The sequence below is a fragment of the Apis dorsata genome, unplaced genomic scaffold (assembly GCF_000469605.1).
Source record: "Apis dorsata unplaced genomic scaffold, Apis dorsata 1.3 scaffold_172, whole genome shotgun sequence".
In the NCBI taxonomy this organism is placed as follows: domain Eukaryota; kingdom Metazoa; phylum Arthropoda; class Insecta; order Hymenoptera; family Apidae; genus Apis; species Apis dorsata.
The window spans coordinates 567,166-589,369 of record NW_006263460.1 but is presented as its reverse complement, the minus strand read 5'-3'; the positions used below and the strand labels follow the sequence as shown (position 1 = coordinate 589,369).

General features: G+C 31.2%; 2 protein-coding genes across 2 annotated transcripts in view; one reads left to right on the top strand and one right to left on the bottom strand.

Moving 5' to 3' along the window:
- Window positions 1-1,809, top strand: part of LOC102672885 (potassium voltage-gated channel protein Shaw-like) — a 55,683-nt gene extending 53,874 nt beyond the window's left edge. Inside the window, exon 5 of the mRNA XM_031509742.1 lies at window positions 1,524-1,809. Within this exon, the coding sequence (XP_031365602.1) occupies window positions 1,524-1,642 (119 nt within the window). The 3' untranslated portion in view covers window positions 1,643-1,809. The remainder of the gene's footprint in view (window positions 1-1,523) is intronic.
- Window positions 1,810-4,709: 2,900 nt separating this feature from the next.
- Window positions 4,710-21,662, bottom strand: LOC102672750. The gene is made up of 6 exons (XM_006614227.2): window positions 21,222-21,662; window positions 20,143-20,292; window positions 11,441-11,601; window positions 7,855-7,957; window positions 6,449-7,032; window positions 4,710-5,149 (listed from the first exon to the last, which is right to left on the bottom strand). Exons 1-6 carry the CDS (start codon window positions 21,466-21,468, stop codon window positions 4,931-4,933), a joined length of 1,464 nt encoding a protein of 487 aa, XP_006614290.1. The 5' UTR covers window positions 21,469-21,662; the 3' UTR covers window positions 4,710-4,930.
- Window positions 21,663-22,204: the final 542 nt, after the last annotated feature.

Here is a 22,204-nt window from a genome sequence, read left to right as displayed (position 1 = left end):
CACAATGTGATTAAAAATACGATAAATGTTAACAATTAATTATATTATATATTCTTATTATTATAATTAATTATTATATTTATTACTATTTTACTTATACTAATTTTCATGCTTATTTTTATTATATATTTATTATTATATTTATACTTGGTATTATTAAATTAATTTACACATAATAATAAACATTTTATTTTCTAATTTTAGAGATAATATAAAAAAATAAAGATAAAATATATTTCTTGCAATATGGAAAAATTCGAAAAGTTTACATTTCATTCAGTTTTCACTGAATATATACGTATTCAATTTTACGTTGAATTTCAAATTCCTCGTCATGCGAAAAATTTCTATAATGTTTAATGTTATCTTTCAATTTCTCGTACAATACAAATTAAATATCTGAAACTATATGGATTTGAGCGATGTTTGACGTTAACATTATGAAATGGATCATTATTCAAACATTTGCATTAAAATGCATTACAAATGCACGATGCAAATGAAATATCAAGTTTAATTTATTGTTACATTTCAAAAAGAAATTGAAATTAAATACAAAACATATATAGTTTATACACCATTTAAAAGCAATATATAAGTTAAGTTAAAAAATAAAGATAATGTTGTTTCAAGATAGAAGATTATTAATTTAAACAATATTATATAAAAATAATATAAAATAAATAATTTTGATACGATATAACGTGTACAAATAATCTATTTATCTTACGTTAGATCTCTTCATTCTTTTCGTTAATTTCGTGAAACGAGTTTCCAGTTTCTAAATTTTATAAAGTCTAATATCTCTTCATACATTATTTCAAGAAATCTTATTATCTATAAAATTGAATTATCCTGTTGGATTACCGATCCATTTCATTTTGTATCATCTTTAGCAGACAGTTTCAAGTTTTAAAGTTTAATTAAAACGCAACTTTTCACGCGATATTTCAAAAAATCTTAATCTTAGTCATTTATAAAAATTTAATAAAAATTTACTCGTCGCTTAGTTAAATCAATTGATTTTCTCTTAGCTTTATCAAACGAGTTTCAAAATTTTATTGAAGCGTAATAATTCTTCGCACGTCATTTTAGAAATTTAGAATTATTATCTGTCATTTGTAAAAATTTCCTCATATTTCAAAAAACTTGTTACATATACTTGTAACAAGATACTTATTTTTTTTACGATCACGTAGAATAATTTTTTTTCACTAAGTTTCAATTTATTTATTTATTTAAATCATTTTTCATCTCTTCGTTCCTTATATTTTGTTTAAAAAAAGACTAAACGAAATGATGAAAATTAATACATATATATATAATAATAATATAGAGAATAAAAATATTCTCTAAAATAATATTCATCACGTAAAATATCTCGTGATATGGAGAAGTGAAAAAATCGTATTATTTTTTTATAGTTAAATGAAAGATGATATCTGAAAGGGCTCTGTAAAATATCTTTGTATAAAATTATATATATTTTTCTGTTATCTAAGGTTACGTTCTCTTATCCACAGCCTTAACAATGAAGGACATTGAAATTATCGCGCAAGAGCGTAGAGATAAACGAGAAAAAGAACGAATGCTTAAACCAACCACCGCTCCAAAAATTCGTCGTTTCTATAAAAAAAAATAATCGTTTCATATCGAATATTTATCAAACAAATTAACGTCTAAAAATCTACGAAAAAAATCAGATATCGAATCGTAAGCAATTAAAACGTATTCTGTAACTTGAAACTGAATTGATACGAATTTAAAAGTAAAAAGAAAAAAAAAAAAGAAAAATAAGAAAGAAAGAGCAAAAATGTGATAATAAAGAAGGAAGAAGGAAGAGAGCGAGTATAGAGTCGCACAAATTGATCGAACAAATTCAATACAAGTCTATCCAACAACAAATCTGACATGAATCAAGGATGCATTAAACTACGAGTGAAACGTTTGTTCAACAAACACATCATCGAGTGAGCATTGAACAAATTCATTGGCCGCGATCCAATCCACATCCAAGTCACAGAATCTCATATGTTAAACAAATTCAACATGGTGAAATCAAACATGGATCGAACACAACTAGGCGGATGTTGCAACGTTAAAGAGGCACGGGGATCACTGTTGAAAACACACCCCTTGATACAAACCCCTCACCACCTCGAGTCGACGTATAACACACCGGATAACCCAGAAAACGAAGCGAGCATCAAATATTCATCGAACAAATCGACAAACGTGGGAAATTAAAAGCTCAAAAAAAAGAGAGACCAATGATGCGTCGATCGTTGCTCCAACTCTGCGCGTTGTACACGTCGCAAGAGTACGATCTCTACCTCTTCGGATCGATGATTCGATCGAAAATCGAGAAAGGAGAAGAAAAAAAGTATAAAAAAATATAAAACGACATAAAATCGCCTATTCTTCTAAAAAAAAAAAAAAAAAAAAATAGTATACATATCATCACGTCGCATTGAAAGATAATAAAAAGATATGGAGAGATAAGTTTCGTTAAAACTCGAAGGGTCGAACCGAGTTCCCGATAAAAGGAAAGCAAGTTTATAAAAACGCGAGAAGAAAGGGAGAAAATAGGGGAGGAAAGAAAGGAAGGAAGATAAGGAAGAGAGAGAGAGAGGGAGGAGGAAAAAAAAGGAGGAGAGAGAGTTAGCACGAGTTATCGCAGTACGGTATCAGGTACGGGAAGGGAAGAACATGTGCCGTATTCGTAAGGATTTTGTACAAAGAAGCATAACACACACGCACATACACACATATCTGAATCGTACCAATATACACGAGAGCCGTATACACGCATCGCATACCGTACACATACATGCACACGTAACCTATACACACGTATACACGCCACGTTCGTTGACCACAACCGCCCTTTTACACTGTTTTATCGGTCCTTTTGACTTTCGTAGATAGAGCTACGACTTTTTCTTACACACACGCCGACATCAGACGTCGACAGCCTCCGCTGCCTGGATAATCGTTATTACAGGGCTACAGGGAGAGGTGGTCGTCGAGGTTTCAATCACGATTATTGCTAATCTCTTGTTATTATTATCAATAGAGATGGGTCGTAACCTGATTTTTAGATTCGAAATTCAAGATTCTGAAATTTGACGAGGTTTGAAAACTCTCGAAACCTGGAACAAATTGCTTTTTCCTTTTTTTCCATCCCCTAAGGAGTGTGTTGTATTTTCAAATATATATTTTGTTATCGGAAAATTTGGTTGGAAAACTTTGATTCCTTTGAAATTTTTCATTTGACTCGGCTAAAATGATAACAGTTTTTTTGCTATAAAAAAATTACCAACTTCGTGCATTACTGAATCGAAAAGAAGAAAAAAATTATCCTTCATCCAGGTTTCGACAGTTTCGAAAAATTAACAAAAAGTTTCGACGTTTTCGAGCGCGAGACTTTTTGGGCATCGAAAAATTTCAAGATTTCGAGTGTTCCATCCCTAAATTATTACTTATCATTACGGTTATATACTTAATGAACGAAAGGAAAAGAAAAAAAATAAAAAAAGAAAAAACCAAAAGAACGAAGACGAAGATGATGAAGAACAAGTTGGACGAAGTTTAAGTAATAATCACCGAGAGAAATGATGATGATGATGATAAGGAGCTCGTAACGTCACGCCATTATTATGGTCAGGGGCATGGCGTTCCTTTCGGAAATTCCGGCGTGACGTCACCTTCATTATTGTATTTAATAAGCATTATAATTTATTCTTGTAACATCATTATCGTTATCGCTGCGATTCCCCGTGATCATCGTCGGCTCCTTCCGCGTCAGTTCGAAGAGAGATCGTTGGACGATCTGGAAAGATCGATGGGACAATAGGGTTGGTCGAAAAAAACAATATATTTGCATGCGAGAAATGGATGCAAAGAGTGAGGTGATTCGAAATTTACTCGTGTATTTTCGGCTTGAACTGTGGCGTGTCGTGGCCGACGATCGTGACGCGTGATCGAGAGAAAACGGAGGCGAAAATGGAAATGAAAAAAAAAAAAAAGCGAAATTATATATATCTATTATTGTATCGAGAGTTGTGCGCTGCGTTTGCGATTTAAGCTAGTTCGTTTGTAAATAAAGACTATTTAACTCTTTGACATCGGTGTCTCGGGGTGAATTCAATTTTATGTGTTTTTCCCTACGTTTAACGCGTTATCCCTAGAATTGGTTTCTAGGGATCTAGATTTTTTTCTTATTGGATTTTTTTCTTATTTTCTTATTGAAGACGAAGAATTTTTTAATATTTTTGATATTCATTCATGGTAAAAACAACTTTAATTTTTACTGCTTTTAATCTTTTTTTTTCTATGATACGTACAATTAATACTTATATACAGTAAATTGAGAAAAAATGTACGTAGTTGGAATTTTGTTAACTAGATTTTTGTCTTTATGGCCGAAAAAGATTATATTTTTTAGTATTTAGAATTTTGATAAGATATTTTAAAAAAGGTATGATATCTCCTTAAAAAAAAATGATGTGAAAATTTTGAATACAATTAATTAAAAAAAAATCGACACAAAAATAGACTTCTAAATACGAACAAAAACAAATAAATATTTCACTGTTATATTTTTTTTTAACGAATAATATATTAATCTTACGTTTCGTTAATTTCATTATTAATTATTCATTGAAATGTACATAATGAATCAAAAATAATTAACCATTTTATATATTTATTTCTACATCTAAATTCATCTCATAACAATAAACAGTCTATAAAAGTTTAAATTTTTAAATTATATTTTAAAATTACTTATCATTCATATATCAGCATAGCAAATACGAAAATATATCGTCCTCCTCGAATATTGTATCGCGATTGATCTTTGGATAATTGGTGAAACGTGAAGCGTTTCATCCTCGCATTTATTTATCACACTTGGAAGGGCATACCTTCAAGCCATGCAGGATAATTGCTCGTACACGAGACACATTCCAATATTGTCCTCGAGGGTGGTTCCGGTATCCTCTCCAGGGCCAAAGGCCACCCTGATGCGAAAGGGCGTTGCCCAAGTCTCCACGCGACAGTTGCCTTCTTCGTCCACCTGGTTTCGATCGCACAGTGAATTGCCGCAATGTTCAAGGTTGCAAATACCCGCCTCGTTGTTGCCAGGCTGCAAACACAAGTTTGGAAATTTCGTTTGGGAACACCAACGTCATCGTGTTACACGTAACGAACATTTGCTTCGTTGAAGGAGACAAGGTTAGTTGATCCTATAATTTTGATGTTAAATTTTATCGTGTTTAATTAATACTTTTTTTTTTCTTTTCTTCCTTTTTTTATACTGTAAAATTTTCTAGTAAATATTGCGTTTAAAATTACGTATTGTAAAGTACGAAATAAGTTCTTTCTTTAAAGATATAAATTCCACAAAGTAACGAAAAGTTTGTTTATTTAAAAAATAAAAAATTCTTAAAAATTTTCAAAAAGAATCTTTTTTTTTATTTACTAAGAAAATAAAATATGAAAAAGCAGAAGATTTGTAAGAAAAGAAAAACTGTAAGGAATGTGTTAAATTTTTCAATTTCAAACATTTTTTATCGGAAGATTTGATTAAGATGACTGATCCACGGCTTGCGGCTAAAATAAATTTTTCTCTGGAATATTTCATAGTGTTCACCGTTACATGGAAACTATTTACTGCTGCAAGAAGAACTGAGCAGGAGATTACAAAAATGCATTACCTCGTTTAGTTCGTTTTACAAGACAATTGCATATTTGAGTTTATAATAGATTTTTATTATCTAGTAATCAGAAAGTTATTTCTTCAAAAATTATAAATTCTTATAAAAATTTATCAAAATACACAAAAATGTTACAAACAAGAATATTACTTTTTTAAATATAAATAAAATAATTTGTTTTTAACTATTTTGTTTTAAAAGACAAATTTTAAAATTTTATACTTTCTATAATTTTAATGTAAGTGTATCTTTTTCCAATATTTATCCATAATTTTTTTCTACAAATATTACAAAAATAAACATTATCTTACAAATATTAAACAATTATATCGTATTCTAAATTCAATTCAAGCAACAATCAATATTGAAAAGTAAACAATTTACATGAATCATATCGAAAAGCAAACAATTTACACGATAAAACAAGCCGCTTACCAAATTCCATTTCAAACCAACATTACGATAGTCGTTAAATTATTTGATTACATAATCAACGAAATCCAAAACTTGACTATTCAATTCATATCATTCATATACAATTCATCATACAATCTAAAGAAACAAAGAACAAAGACCCATAATAAAGTTGGTAACATTATAATTGATAGCTTTTATCCATCACAAGAGCCACTCCTCGTGAGCGCTCTCGAACCTAGGTAGAGCCAACTTCTCCTATCAACCGACCCCTCTCTCGGCATCCCTGTTCCCAAACAAAGTGAAAACATTACCGTGATAAATTCCTCGAAGTCACAGGGAATGAGCACCCTGTCACGGCATCGTTCTTGCCCATAAACGCTGCTTCCCCCCGACGAATCGGCTTCTTGCTCCATTGGATTGCTCATGTTCATGGAGGTGAGAAAATCGTCCATGGAGTTCGATCCAGATCCCTCGTTATCGGTGGCGTTCGTAGACCCCATGTCGGTGCTATTCCTTTTTTCGGTGAAATTCATGACTGCATGACTCTGATCGGCGACGGACACGTTCGCGTTCGTGCGATTCGTCGATTGCATCCTGGACGGGCCTATTCTGAACGAGTCGGGTGAACAGGGCGAGTAAGAGATTCCGCACATCCCTCTTTCTTGACGAATGCAGAGTAAGTAATCCTGGTTGGCCAGAAATCTTCCGTTCGAGAGAAAGTTTAGGGATTTTAAGGTGCCATTGTTGCCTTCGAAGTACTGGAGGCAGCCGGTAGGGGCGCGCTGCTCGAAGTCCAATTGGACGATTCTCATTTCCCACATTCTGGACTGGAGGCCATCGGGCAATCGGAAGTGCAGCGTCAACGGCTGATCGTCCTCGTCCATGTCGATGTATACTAGAGAGGGGAAAAAAAAAGAAAAGAAAAAAAGAAAAACAAAGAGGGTCTAAACAGTTGACTCGACACGAAAGAGGGAACTTGTATCGAAGAAGATCGATCGATCCCTTAACTAAGCCTAGTGAGAGGCTACTCTCGAACAATGGAATCTTGGAAGTATCGTTTTCTAACACACATATTCGTTCTTTTTGGCGAGGGGAGAGGGAGAAAGAGAGAGATTGATTGTTCCCTGTCGTTCGGTGGAAACGCGATATTAGTGAGATTTTAATCGTAAGCGATGGATTAATGAGAATTCCTTGCGAACATTTATCAATGCGAGTTTGATTTATTAGTTTCGAGGGGAATCGTTTGATAAATAAGGATCAAAATATATAGAATGCTCTGTAAAATAATTTAAAGTCGAATCAAATTTTATTCTTCGATTTTCATTCCCTTTTTCTTTCTTTTTTCTTTTCTTTTTTTGTAAAATAATTATATTTTTCTCGATACTATTGTATTTTTTCCAGGACACTAGATGGAAAATCAAGATCCTTTAAGGAGGCAATTAAGAGCAGAAATTGTTGATTTTAAAAAAGGTTCGATCGTTTTGATGTGAATGAGATCTAATTACTAGATCTAATTTTTTAGATCATTTTTTTGAAATTTGATGGATCAATACCATTAAATTTCGTCTTAATTACCATCAACTATATTAAAGTATATTAAAGTATATTGTGATTGTATTTGTATCGAATATTTTTTGTATAATAGGGTTTACAATAAAATATTGATAAATTAAGTGAAAATATTGAAAAATCATGGTATAAAGGAATTTTTACTTACGATGCTGGCCACTGTTCCATCCGCACATGTGAAATATGCTTCTGCCATTCCTAATTTCCATAATATCTTCGTCACATACGCCAGTCCTTGAATTGGGTTGACCCTAAAACGATCGATAAATTTCTTGAATGAACAAGTCGATAAGTGCAATTGATTTTTATTGAACATAGTATTATATTATCTTATATAACCTATATTATCTTATTTCAAGTCTAAATAATTATCAAATAATTTCATTTTTTTATTTATTTGTTTATCTCTTCTAAAGATAAAGAAAGATAATTGAAGTATTTTTAATTACTTTAATTAACACGCTGTAATTTATTTAATTTATTATATAAAATTGAATCGTAATTTTATCAAGTAATATTATTTTTGTCTTTGAAATGTTTCACAGAAATTGAGATTGATTTTGAAATTCTAAATTGAAAGCTTTGATATATTTTGTAGCATTGGTTTAAATAAATAATTATCGATAACAAATTAATTATTTTAATTATGTTTGAGCAGTAAACGTAGATTATTTAATTAACTTAGAAATACTTAAAACTGTATTTTGTTCTAATGTAAATTATTAATTGTTAACTTATTTATGTGTTTTATTATCAGTTATCGAAAATTATTAAATTCAATTTGCATAAGTATAATGATTAAATGTGTGAAGGATAAGGCGATGACTTAAAAGAGCGTAATCTTGAAATTAATGTTGAGTTTTTTATTCTTTTTAACAAAGTAAAATTGCTGCAAAAAAACGAAATATTTTTTTCTTTTAATACAACTTTTTTTCGTAAATTTTTATAAATTTGTAATGAAACTTTAAAATAATCTAGAAATTCTTCTTTTCGATAAACTTGTTAAAATTATTCCAAAACGTTAGAAGATTTCTTCCTTTCGTAAACTTTTATACATAAACTTCGATAAACTTGTTAAAATGGCTGCAAAACTTGAACATAACTTTAAAACTCTTATTTTTTTTTTTTTTTTGATGAACTTCTATTTGAAGTCGCTTCGCGATAAACTCGTTAAAATGATTATTGAAAAGTTTCCAAAATTCTCGTCAATATTAATAAAATTATTACAATATACTTCTTTTTTTTTCTTTACAATTTTCCATAATTTTCTTTTCCTAAATTTCAACAAACTTGAAAGAAATTAATCAATATAAAACTCATAGTATCAAAATTCTCGATAATCCTGTCAATAACATTAACTCGATCTTAATGCGATCTTAAAAGTTGTTGTTGTTCTTTTCAATAAATTTTACTTGGAGAACTGTTGTGAATAATAAATGTATGAAAAGTTAGGAAAGGAGATCCAGTTGCTGTCTTGTTAACGACAAAACATACCTGACGATCCATTTTCCATTAGATTCTTCGTACCTCGCATTTCATTCCTTTTTCACTGTTCGACCGTATGAGTTTTTAATCGAATTCCGCTACACGCTTTTACAACGTATACACATTCTGACAACGTTTTTAAATCAGAAAATTCTGGAGAAAAGCGAAAATTCAGTTGCAATTTCATTTTAAATTTTTGATACTATTATTCTATTATTTTTGATTACATAAATTATAGACACTATTTTCCAGATACCAAAGATTTTTAAATATATATATATATATCCATACGCGTGTATGAAATGTAAAATTTCTATGATCAAATTGATAAACATAAGTGTTGGAAGAACTGAGAAATATTTCAAAATGTTTTAAAAATTACGCCTCACGTCTTTCTTCCCCCCGAATAAAATTAAACTTGAAAAATAACGATTCTTTTGTATCTCGCATGTGATCTTGTTTAATGGGTCACTCAGTTGAACGAACAAAGTAAAATCCAATACAAAACTGGTTTGGTTATTTATATTAACGAATGTAATCAAAAATGTTTTGTCAAAAACTATTTTATTATTATTTCTAAAACAATTATACACATATTATTATATACAAGTATTTTTATACAAGTATTAAACAATGATTTATTTAATTTCATATATTTTTTGCAAATATTAAAGAATTTGTAAATATGAAATATTTACCATTAAGCTTACTTTCTTTGCAAATAGCATTATAGGCATTTGTTTCTCTCGAATATTTTAAGTAATTTTAAAATACGTAAAAAAAAATTATCATTCCCAAATTTCTTTAAACAAAAAAATATCTAATTATTTTTAAATTCACAAAAAATCAATAAAATTTTTCCCAAAAAAAATTATCAATTATTAACAAAAAATTTTTTCCAATTATAACAATTCGTCCAAGATTCTCTGTAAACTCAAAATCAAAATCGATAAATTATCCAACGCATAATATCAGAAATTATCACATATTTCAAAAAAATAAAGTTTCATTAAAATTTCATTGCTTTTAAATTTAATTATTAATATGATAGACTACACAACAGACCTATACGAGATATAGAAAGTGCAATTCTTTCGTTCTAACACTGTTTAAAAAGAAAGTATAGTAATTCGCGATTCCTGTGCTATGCTTGTGCATAGTGAAGCTACGGGAATGTCATTAACCCTCGGATGCGCAGTGGAACTTCTACGTACACGTCCCATCACGTACAATTATATTCTTTGCAATCTTAATTTTTAATCTCCCGCATTTCCCCTGAAAGCTTCTACTAAAATAACATGCCCATTATCTAAATTGTAAACCTAAATTATAAAGTGATATCAATCTTTTCAATTCTTATTCTCATTTTTACCACCATTTTGTTTTTTCACGTGCACATTTCACCACGATATACCACGTTATATAAATATTTTTAACATCATAAATTTTTCGTTTCTGCATAGAACTTGACACGATGTATTCTCCAAGGGAAAAAAAGAAAAAAAAAAAAATAGAAAATTGCAAAAAGATCAATTTTTCCAAAAATTCGATCAAAACTCAAACACGATACGAGAAAACGTTTCTATCGAAATGACGAGGCAACACAACTGCTATCGTCATAACCATTCCATCCAACAAACAAACCATAAAAAGGGAATGATGTACGATTCAGACTCGCCCTTAAATAACGCAAGACCCTGAAAAATTCATCCCCTCTCTCTCTCTCTCTCTCTCTCTCTTTCTCTCCCTCCCTCTCCCTCTCTCCTCCAAGGCTGTCCAGTTAATTTAAAACGTGGTAATCTTGCTCGTCAACGTGGCTGAATTTTACGAGGATGGTCGAAATTCCCCGGAGGCACTCGTAAATGTCAACCGAGGGACACCGAAACGAAACAGGGGAAACGTATATTCGGGTTACTGAACCCTTGCTTGCGTTCTCAATTAGGGGTCAACAATTCCACACGCGAACGTGTGTAACGTGTGGAAACCGTGCCGAGTGTCCTGTACAACCGATAATTTCGTTTCTCACGTGAACCAACAACAGTGACCAAGGACATCAGAGAGGTCTAAAGAGGCGAGGGTGTAGAGGGTGTACGGTAAAATGGTAGGGAAAATGTGTATATGTGTATGTGTGTGTGTATGTGTGTATGTGTGAAATCACGAATGCGTAGTATCGCAGGGAGGAGGGGGAGGGAAGGGGGAGGTTAATATGCCGTTAGTGGAGCAAAGAATGACAGAGTTGCGTGGCTTACTATGTTGAAGTGGACGAAATCGATCCTTAGCTGGCTGACCTGCCTATCGATCTTCCGCACGACCACTGAACAGTTCATGGGCCAGTCAATGAGGTTGGGGAAACCAGGGCTGATCACGTAGGTCAGATTATTCTGCACCTCTTGCTCGCAACTTGCCGTGACTTGTGATGGAAAGAAAGAAAAATTATTAGGTCATCCTGAACGTTTCTTTATTCGTATTCGAATTTATTTAATTTTATGTGTATCCGAGGCTACTTCTTTTGCAAGTGCCTTTATTCGTTTTCAAAATTAAAACAGATCATGGATGGTTATAATATCTGTTTTTAAGCAAATGGAATTGAATTCATATTCTTTTAAATGTCTTTTATTAAGCTTGAATTATGCTATTGTATATTTCATCTTTTTTCTTTTTTCTTTTCTTTTTTTTTTCTCATTTGTATCATTGTATAAACTTATATTTAAAAAATATATATTAAAGCTTTATATATATATTTCAAAGTGATATTTTTCTAATAAAAAAAATTGCCTATCATATACCATATCATAACCTATCATATAACCCATTCTGTCTTTCTATACACTCGCAAAGTTTCGTACAAAACAAAATTAATGTTAGTTTTAATAGCGTTTATCCTTGTTAGTCAAAGGATACGATATGACTTTTTATATACATGGAATATTGCAAATGAAAATTGCAATTGAAAATTGTGAAAACGATTACTCAAGATAAAGATGTTCACGGTGTTCTTCTTCCATAAACCGTAAGAAATCACGGGAACATTCAACAATGACTTAATAGGAGGGAGGGAGGAGGGAAGAGAAAGGACAATTACTGGAAGATAAATGAGCAATGGGGTTGGAAAAGAGAGCGACCAAGGTGGAATCGGTCGAAACGATGGATGTGCAACGATGGCCATTTCTATGCGCCCGACAGAGAATGTATAAAGTAGAAGGGTAGAGTGAAGTGTATGTATTTGTTCTACGAGGCGAATATCGACTCGAAAATATTGATCTGATTCTCAACGTGCTGCTCGAACGCTAGGGAACAACGAATTCGAGTACGCTTCGCTTTGGTCAGAAAGCGTTTTATTTTCCGATACGATCTACTGATAACGATTCTTTCGTTCTATCCTCCCCCTCCCCCTCTTCTTCTCCATTTTCAGTTGCGTGCATTGGTTACGTAGAAATCGAATTCCTCGAACGTTTAATCGGCGGTAATTTAGAGACAATGATGGAGGAAAAATGGAGGTAATCGATCGTATCGATGGAAAATTTCTTTTCGAGAGATAAGATTAATCTAATATTTGCATAGATATTTGCGTAGTTACGGAAGCTGATAAATTTACAAAATTATAAAATTGCTATCTCGTTTGAAAATTTTGTGTATATATTACTTCGCGTTATAATATCAACGATTTATTTACCTTGTCTTACACACGAGTAAATACAAAGCTAAATTAATCAAGTCGAAGATTATTTCCTATTACTGCCTTTTTCTTTTTCTTTTTTGTATTAATTATTTTTAAACCGACATTTTTCTTTATTCTTGTTTTCTCCCCGTTTTATATTAACTTTTATATTATTTTTCCCGTTGAATAAAATTCTTCCATATCGCGAAGATATAAATTCCATTAACACATATAACTTCTCACGGGAAAGTTACACGTTTATTTATTCATTCACGTGTATATTATACATTGGAATTGGTAAGAAAAAAAAAAAAAAAAGAAAAAAAGAAAAATCAACGTTCCAAAGAAACGTTGATATCCAACTTTCTTCCCCGTTTTAAATCTCACGTCTTTTTATCGGGTTGTTGCTGATATTTTTACGCTGTTCTGTCCGCGATAACGGGAAAAAGAAGTTGAAAAAGAACTTGTGAACACCTACGACCGAGGGAAACTGTGACAACGGTACACGATGAATTATAATGCGCGATACGATAATACCTGTTTACTCGAGAAACAGGGTATAGATTAATAGACAAGGAACGTTGGTTGAAACGAAATTACGCGCGAAATAAATTTTCTAATTGGAAAATTGGTTACCACGTATTTAGATACGAATTTTTCTTTCAAATTCAATTTCATTATATGTGGATACGTTGATAATACAATTACACGATGGACGATGAGAAATATTATAAGTAATGAGTTTAAATTTATTAATGCGCTAATAATATATCCATTTTATATTTCGTGACATAGAAATTTAAACATTTAATTAAACACACATTCAAAATGATGAATTTAATAACATTCATGTATGTATATATAAATAATTTATCGTTATCCTCCATATCAAGTTTGCAAATTAAATTTATCGTCTATGAAATGTACAGAAGTGTTAATCGCATTTATTGCAAGAATTTTCATAAAATAGATGATTTAAATTAGCAAATGTATCCATATTATGGCATCTTCAAATTTTTATTAATTCAAACATGTTATTCGATCGAAACGAATTACGATATGCTATAATAAAAAATTATTACAAAAATGATAAATAGCTAAGAAATAAATCGAATCTAGAATAAACATGTAGAATGTAACATTTTACATTCAAAATTTTATTAAAATAAATCAACGTTTAGAAAATTTGACTGCTATTCAAATTTATTACATCAGATAACAAAAGAAACGAATTTAATATAAATTTAATATAAATTTTTCCTTGTAAATCTTTTTTTAATTTTTCGGTGTAATCAAAATATCATTTTTGACTTTATATTTTCATGTGGATTAATCTTTTATCAATTTGTACCGATTATTAAAAATAATAAAAATATTATAAAGAAACAAAAACTAATTCTTTAAATAAAAAAAAAAAAATTCAGCGATATATATCGTAAGCAAAATAAAACTGATTAATTCAATTTCTCCATATTAATTTGCATATCGGTGTCAATTTTCATTCTCACAAGTTCTCACATTTAAAATTCAATTACATTCGAGTTTTCATATTCAAAATGAAAGAAACTTTACAAACAATGTTAACAAAAAAATAAAAACGAATCGGGAATCGCGAATAAATATTTCTAAAAAAAAAAAAAAAAAAAAACGAAAGGGGAATCCCGAAAAAAAATTTTTAAAAAAAAAAAAAAAAAAACGAAAGGGGAATCCCGAAAAAAAATTTTTAAAAAAAAAAAAAAAAAAACGAAAGGGGAATCCCGAAAAAAAATTTTTAAAAAAAAAAAAAAAAAAACGAAAGGGGAATCCCGAAAAAAAATTTTTAAAAAAAAAAAAAAAAAAACGAAAGGGGAATCCCGAAAAAAAATTTTTAAAAAAAAAAAAAAAAAAACGAAAGGGGAATCCCGAAAAAAAATTTTTAAAAAAAAAAAAAAAAAAAAACGCATAAAGAAGCATAATTATCATAAAATTATCAAGAATAATAGATATCTTCGTAATTACCATTTAACCCGCATAATTAAAGCGAAATTCATCGTAGAGGGACGAAACTTGCTTTCACATCGGCTTATTATATACATGGTTAAATATCATTCGTGAAAAGTTCTCGAAAACTTTCTGCGAAAATATTTTTACCGAGGATTATTAATCGCAATGTGACGGTCTCGTAAGCAGCCCCCAAGCCCTGATAACGAGTTCTTATTCAGCCATTCAGCGGTCGTTTTAGAGTGACGGTGGTTCTATTCAACTGGCTTCAACCCCGAGGAAACGGTTAACAGTTGTGCGCAGATATTTTTCGCTTCCCTTCGCTCGGAAAACAAGCGGGTAGACAAGTTTAAAAAATTTACAGAGCGGTGTCTCTGCGGGGAACGACGTCTCGTTACGCCCTTAAGACCTGACCTTTTCACTACGTGCATCTTTTTATCTCATTTTTTCCTCTTGTTTTTCTCTCTCTCTCTCTCTCTCTCTCTCCTTCCCTTTCTTCTTTCCCTCCTCTCCCCTCTTTCTTCTTCTTATCTTCTTTCTTATTCAACTCGTCTTTTTATTAGAGGATAATAAAATTATTACGAGCAATAAAATTGGAAAGACGAATCCGTCCATGAGGAAATTAAATAATCTGTTAAAAGAAAAATTTTTGTGATTACAAGCAATAGTATTCTCGATCTTTCGTTCATCATGCGTGCAAATCAGAAACAATGTGGCCAGGAATCAAGGACGCGGCATTTGGAAACTGTTCGAAAGTACAGTTCCTACAGAACATATTCCATATGTATAACAGTATGTAGAACAGTTAGTCCGATGGTTATGGTGTTAGTGACCGAACTGGTTGAAAAGCAACACATTCCCGCCACAAGTCCCCTCCATTATGTCAAATAATTTCTCTCGGATCGATTCACGAAAGATTAGGAAACGCTGAAAAGCGATAGAACGAGTCGTGTGATTACGTCATATCTTTTTTTTTTATTACGTCGTATCTTTTTTTCGAATGAACGTTAATGAACGATATTCAACGGAGCGTACTACGGTTTCCTCAAAATATTTAAATTGTTCTAATTTTTACCGTTATAATCCTATGAATATAAAAAGAAAGTTTCCCATGTGTTTATATGAAATTTCGTAATCTATCGTAATTTCGTAATAGATTATAATACGATATTTAATTGGATTATGAAAAGAGAACAATTAAATTTTATTTTGATTAAAGGATTCAATATATTTATGTAAAATTCGATTTTCTTGATGTAATTATATATCATTTATTAAGTTCAATGTATAATTAAGTTTATGATAAATATAATTATAAATATATTAATATTTATTTCTCATTACTGAGATGTATAAAATATACAAAATTCGATGAATATTTGGAATATATTAAAAACTTATGAATATTTATACGAGGTTAAGAAAGTTCAGGGATCGGAATGTTATTTTAGAGAACTGTTCTGACTTGATTTCGGTATTTCCATAATACTCTCTGTTTCCATAATACCTTCCTTCGAGTAATACCTATTAGAATATTACGTTAAAGAACGTCTATAAACTATTATTATAGGAATATTACTGATACCGTGGGAAAGTTAAAAATGATACGAAACGAAAAGATTAACCTATTTCACCTATTAATCAAGAATTTCACTCGTAATTTATATAATAACAAAACCGAAGAAAGATTGTTTATCGTAATTTATCGAAAATAAATCAGACATTATTGAATATTCTGAACGATATATATTATTTGATATATAATCATAAGCTGGAAATCTTCGAAAATATTCAAATTTTCAGGTCACCAAAATTTCCAAGTAGAACTCAATTTAAAATCAATATACCTTAATTTACACTAAATGATGTACACCAATATTACTCATAAGCAGTCAAAGGCAAACGGTATATTAATATATATGATTTATTTTACAAAGTTATTATTTTTTTTTTATTAGAGACGAAGATAGTCAATTCCATATAATCCAACGTAAAATACTTTACTTTTCAATTTTCCTTCAATTTCGGAAAATTTCCTAGGAACACGGCGCTCAGAAATACTTTAATGTATCAACGTACAAAGAATATATGTACAGGATGTGGTGTGAGATATCTAAAGAGTTTTTCGCATCCGACACAGTATCCTCACCGATATACATGATCCCAAGGAGAAAAGTCTACAACGGTTATCAAGTATAACCTAAAAATAAGCACGTACACACAATAAAAGGATGCTTGTTCTACGAATTTGCTCACGTATCATATTTCGTTAGAAACGAGAAACAAAAGAATGCTATACACAATTCGATGAGGAATCATAATCAATCTAAATTTGGTCGAAATGACATCTTTAGAGATATCAAATAACTATAATTTTTTTAAACTAACAAGAAATAATTTATCGTCATTTATCGCGTAGAAAGATATCAAAAATAGAAAAGATTAAAATAGAAAACAATTATTAATTATTATTAACAAGAAAAAGAACAAGAAAAATAAAAAAATATTATCGAATTCCAATGGTCCATGTCTTTTCTAATTTAATAATCACTATTTCGAAAGTATCGATATATAATTTCAATGTATAAAAATCTGATCTTTTTACGAAAGAAGTTAAAACTCGCGAGATCACTTTTCGAGAGAACATTCCTCGAACGTGAATCACTTGTTGATAGCTGGCAATCTCTACGGTAGTAAGAGAAATAAGAGAAAAAAGAGAAAGAAGGCAGGAATGCGATGCTGTTCTCGTAGCAGGATCTTAACGGGCAATCACGGCAGCCTTCAGACGCGATCCCGAAAGAAGAAATTGGCGGAAAGGTCGACGAAACACGGAGATCTGGGACATACGAACGAGACGAGAGCCAATTAAATAACTGTATAACTTGTGCCGTACGTTTTACCCTGGCACGCGAGCTTGTATCGGGTTATTCCTTCTCCTGTTCCTTCTGTTTCTCGCGCTCTTTCTCTTTCTTTCTTTCTCTCTCTCTTCCTCTCTCGCTTTTCGTTTCTTTTTTCTCTCCACAGAGGCGCGCGTGTTCCTCGAGATTCATTCCTTGCGCCTGGCCATCATTGATACCGTTAACTATCAAGTTTAGTAATAAATTTGTTTGCATTCCTTTGAAAGAGTATTAAATATATTATTATGCATGATTTATAATTTTCTTATCATTTTCAATTTGTTATATATTTACTCAGAGATCTCGTATCTTATCGATCTCCGTCTTGTTTCATTTAACGCAAATTTAAATTATTTATAACTTAATAAATAAGTCTCCAGGATGTTTAATGTTAAGAATATATTGATATTTCGTACATATATGTGTGTTATTTTAATATTCTTTAATACTCTTTAATATCATATAAATAATAATAATTATAATAATGTAAAATTTAATTTTAAACGTATTTTTAACATATCAGTATCGAATACTTTTGCGCATACGTGTACGTGTAAAAAACCCGATTAAACTGAAGAATAGCACGTTTCAAGAGGCCATTTGTACCCTTCGAACGAGGGAATCTAGGGATCACTGACGGCAAATCTGTTGACGCCAGTGTAATTAATTGGATCCAAAGTCGCGTTAATCGTGTAATTTGTAATGGACGAGGGGAGGATATTTAATCCTCCTCGTTATGACGTGTGATTTAAGAGTTACACTACCGATCAAAAGTTTAGGATCGCCTATTTGACAAAATGGGAAGTTGAATTTTTTAATGGAAAAAGTATGATTGGATATTTTGAAAGTTTCATATGAAACTCGGAGGGAAAATGATAAAAATCTACAAATTTCATAAAATTACAAGAAAGATTCAACTTTAATCTTTTTCGAAGAAAAAATTCGAATATTAAAACACAATAATCTGAAAGAGAATTGCGAATTTTGGATAAAATAAGTTATTGATTTTAGAAATGATTTATTCCTTTAAAAATACAATATTTGTTTCTTAATTTAATAACAGTATTACATTAATAACAGGTAAGAATTTGTTTTTGAGAATAATAGAATGAAAAAATTAAATTGAAATTCAAAAGAATGTTCGATAACAAGCAATAAAAGTCAATTTTTATTCCAAACGAAGAATAAAACGTTGCTTTCAATTTTTCATTTTTCATTTTTCTCGAGAAACTATCTTCAATCATCTTTTTATCAACAAATTACGGTACATTTCGTGTTTATATTATCGTGAAGAAAGTTTCAAACCAGAAAGTGGTAAAATCTTTGCGCAAGTTCAATCTACCAATATTAATAGTACTGTGCATCGCGTGGTAAAGTTTCAGACACGATATCCGTGAAATGTTCACGTGAAATGAGTGTGGTACGTGTAAGTGCTTTCATAGACTGAACAATTTACGATTGACAGAACACGATGTGGGTGGAAACAACCAAAGCAGATAAGTAGAATTTTTATTTAATTTTTGCATAAAAATAAGTTCTGTGATTGTGTTACGTTTATATAGAAATATGATGTAGAACTTATTTGAAAACAAAATGTTTCTATGATATAAAATTCCACAAATTGATAGCATTCATGGTTAAATGAATTTTCACAAATAAACACGCCGCAAATATGTTCAATTAATATAATAACAATTACCCAAATGTGGTGTAAAAAACAATCTCATTGTCATTATTATTATACTGCATGAATAATATTGCAACCATTGATCGGTAATTGCTAATGAAGATTTTCAATTTTTCTTCAAAATTATAAGATTTTGAGAAAAGAATTATAATTAATACATATAATGTATTGGATTTATTTAAACAAGAAAAATCTTGTCATAAAAAAAATATGATTCCTTTTCGAAAAATTAATATCTTTGACATCATGTTTCAAAAAAAAATCGAAACTCAAGAATTCTTAAGAATTCAAAATTTTAATCTTCAATCTTTCCCGATTATAAATACTTTCGATACTCGTTTTCTAATTCTCACAAAAATAAATTCCTTTTAAAAAAATCTACGATATACGATATGCTAGGACCACGTACTAACGCGTGCCGTAAAAGTCGTGTTGTTTATAAAAATAAAAAAAAGAAAAGAAAAGAAAAGGAAGAAAGAAGAATATAAAGTAGCAAGCACGAAAAACGAAAAGAATAAGAAATTAATTGCACAGAGCAACGCGGCAGTATAAACAAATTAGCAGTGGCGAGGAGTGAGTGCAAATCTTCGTAAATTTAAACCCGTTTATGCACCGATCCTTTATTTCCCAGCTGCGAAATTTCCACCGCAGGATATAATATGCGTTCATACACCGAATGAATCGACGGTGGATAAAACAGGATATACGGACTGTGGTACGGTTACTTACATATGCAGCACACGCCGAAACCAAGTGCACATCGTCCAAGGGACTTCCCCCGTTGAATGCGACACTCATACGTGTTCATGCATACGCCCTGCCGCCGTTTGTCTTGTGATAGGCATTCCTCTTGCACCGGGGTGGGGAAGAAGTCGAGAACTACATACATATAAGGGGTTGAAAAACGAGAAATCGAATAAAATAACGAAAACAAGATGGTATGTACAGTGATTTACGAAGGTTACGTACTTTTACTTATCTTAAAAAGAAATTTTACTTATCTTAAAAGGAATTTTAATCCGAAGTAATTTTAATCTTTGCTTTTAATTCACTTTCTAAATTCTTATCTCAAATTTAATCTAATAATTTTATTTTATTATTATCATGTAAATTCAATTTCAGATATTACGTACGGCGAAAATTTAAAATAGGACGAGAAATATTTTCTCCGTCGTGAATTTATAAATTCATGAATATCGTAATTAAAATTACACGAATATCGCGTTAAACATATCGCTCGATATTCGACTAGAATTCTATTTTGTTTGGTGCAATAGACACGCGATAATGAACACGCAATTACCGAGGTAATCAATTCGTCGGTTTCTGATCTCTCCTCGATGGAAGATGATTGAATTATTCTTACTTAGTGATTGGCAATTAACACTTTGCGGCTTGTGTTCGGCTACGAGTTTGGGTAAGTGTTTTATGCATTTGAAATTTGACGAAATATGGAGATATTTCATGTTCTAATATAATACTATTTATTCATTAATGATAATTCATCGAAACGATATCGTTCAACTTTTAATGCTTCGAAATTAACCGATTCAAATCTAAACACTGTTCCGATCCGTTAACCAGATTTAAAGGAAGAATGAAATTCATCGTTTTCGAAAAAACGAAGCGTAACATTTCAACGGGAACGTCATCCCATTCGAGGCCAAACACTTGCGTGAATCCTACACAAGATTCGAAAAGGAATGAAAACCCTGGGGCAAACACACGATGTTAGAACGTTCCTGGAACGTTCTCGGGGAAACGGTGGACACAAAAGAAACACGAAACGGCACTCCACGAGAACTTACCCTTCGAGATTGGATTTCCGATCAAATTGAATTCGTTCGAAGGTTTCTCCACGGTCTGATTCTGCCAAAAGTTCAAGCCCAGAAACGACCATTGGTGCGTGCTCCGTGGAAACGCGATCAAAGTATAAATACCGAAAGACAACCACGACGAAACGCTCCACTGTGCGTCCATGGTCGGTACAACACTCGCGAGTAAGAGCATTAGCGTGGAATAAACGGTGAAACATCCGAAAATCGTGTTGAACATTGGGAATCATTCGCGCGCGGCACTCACTCGGAGAATATTTCAAAAGTGAACACCAATGGAAGACGATGACCGACTGACTGGCCGTGTAACAGCATCTCGGGACAACACGTGTTAAGCCCCTTCTGCTACGGTTACCTGATTACGGTTACCACGTTACCGCTACCGATCGCTTTGATCGCGAACATCCTCTTACTCGCAGACCGAGATCTCTCATCACCTTTAGTAACCGTGATCTTGCATTAACAAGCTTGGAAGCGATATGATTTTGATAGAATAGGCTGGGATAAAAATAAGTCGTTTGATGCTCGTGAAAGCATCATTTTTACAGATTTTTCAATGTTTTTAATCAAAAATTAATCTCAAATAGCTCAAATTGATTCTTCCAGTTCTTCCAATCTTCAATTGAGACTTATTGTCAATATATTTCTACGTAATTAGAAATTCTTTCTTTAATTTAATTTTATATGTAATTATTTTTTTACTTACAAAAATTATTTCTTGTTAAGAATTAGATGTGTAAAAAAATATTATATATATATATATATAATATTTCATAGTTAGAAATATCATTTTTTTTAAAACAGGTACAGTAAATGTAATATTGGAAAATCTATATTTATTTTAAAATCATGGAAAATAAATAAAGAAAATTTGTATTTTAGAAGATTAAGAACAACTTCAGCTTTGAAATTGAATTCTAAAAGAATATAAAAGATTCAAATTTCACAAAGTTGTG

What these genes read in the sequence shown, in the direction of transcription:
- LOC102672750 (XM_006614227.2), bottom strand. Translation starts at nt 21,468, where the DNA reads ATGTTCAACACGATTTTCGGATGTTTCACCGTTTATTCCACGCTAATG. An exon ending in TTTCGGCGTGTGCTGCATAT is followed by an intron (nt 11,602 to 20,142) that starts GTAAGTAACCGT and finishes TTCCATCACAAG; the next exon opens with TCACGGCAAGTTGCGAGCAA. An exon ending in ACTTCGAGGAATTTATCACG is followed by an intron (nt 5,150 to 6,448) that starts GTAATGTTTTCA and finishes TTGTGTTTGCAG; the next exon opens with CCTGGCAACAACGAGGCGGG.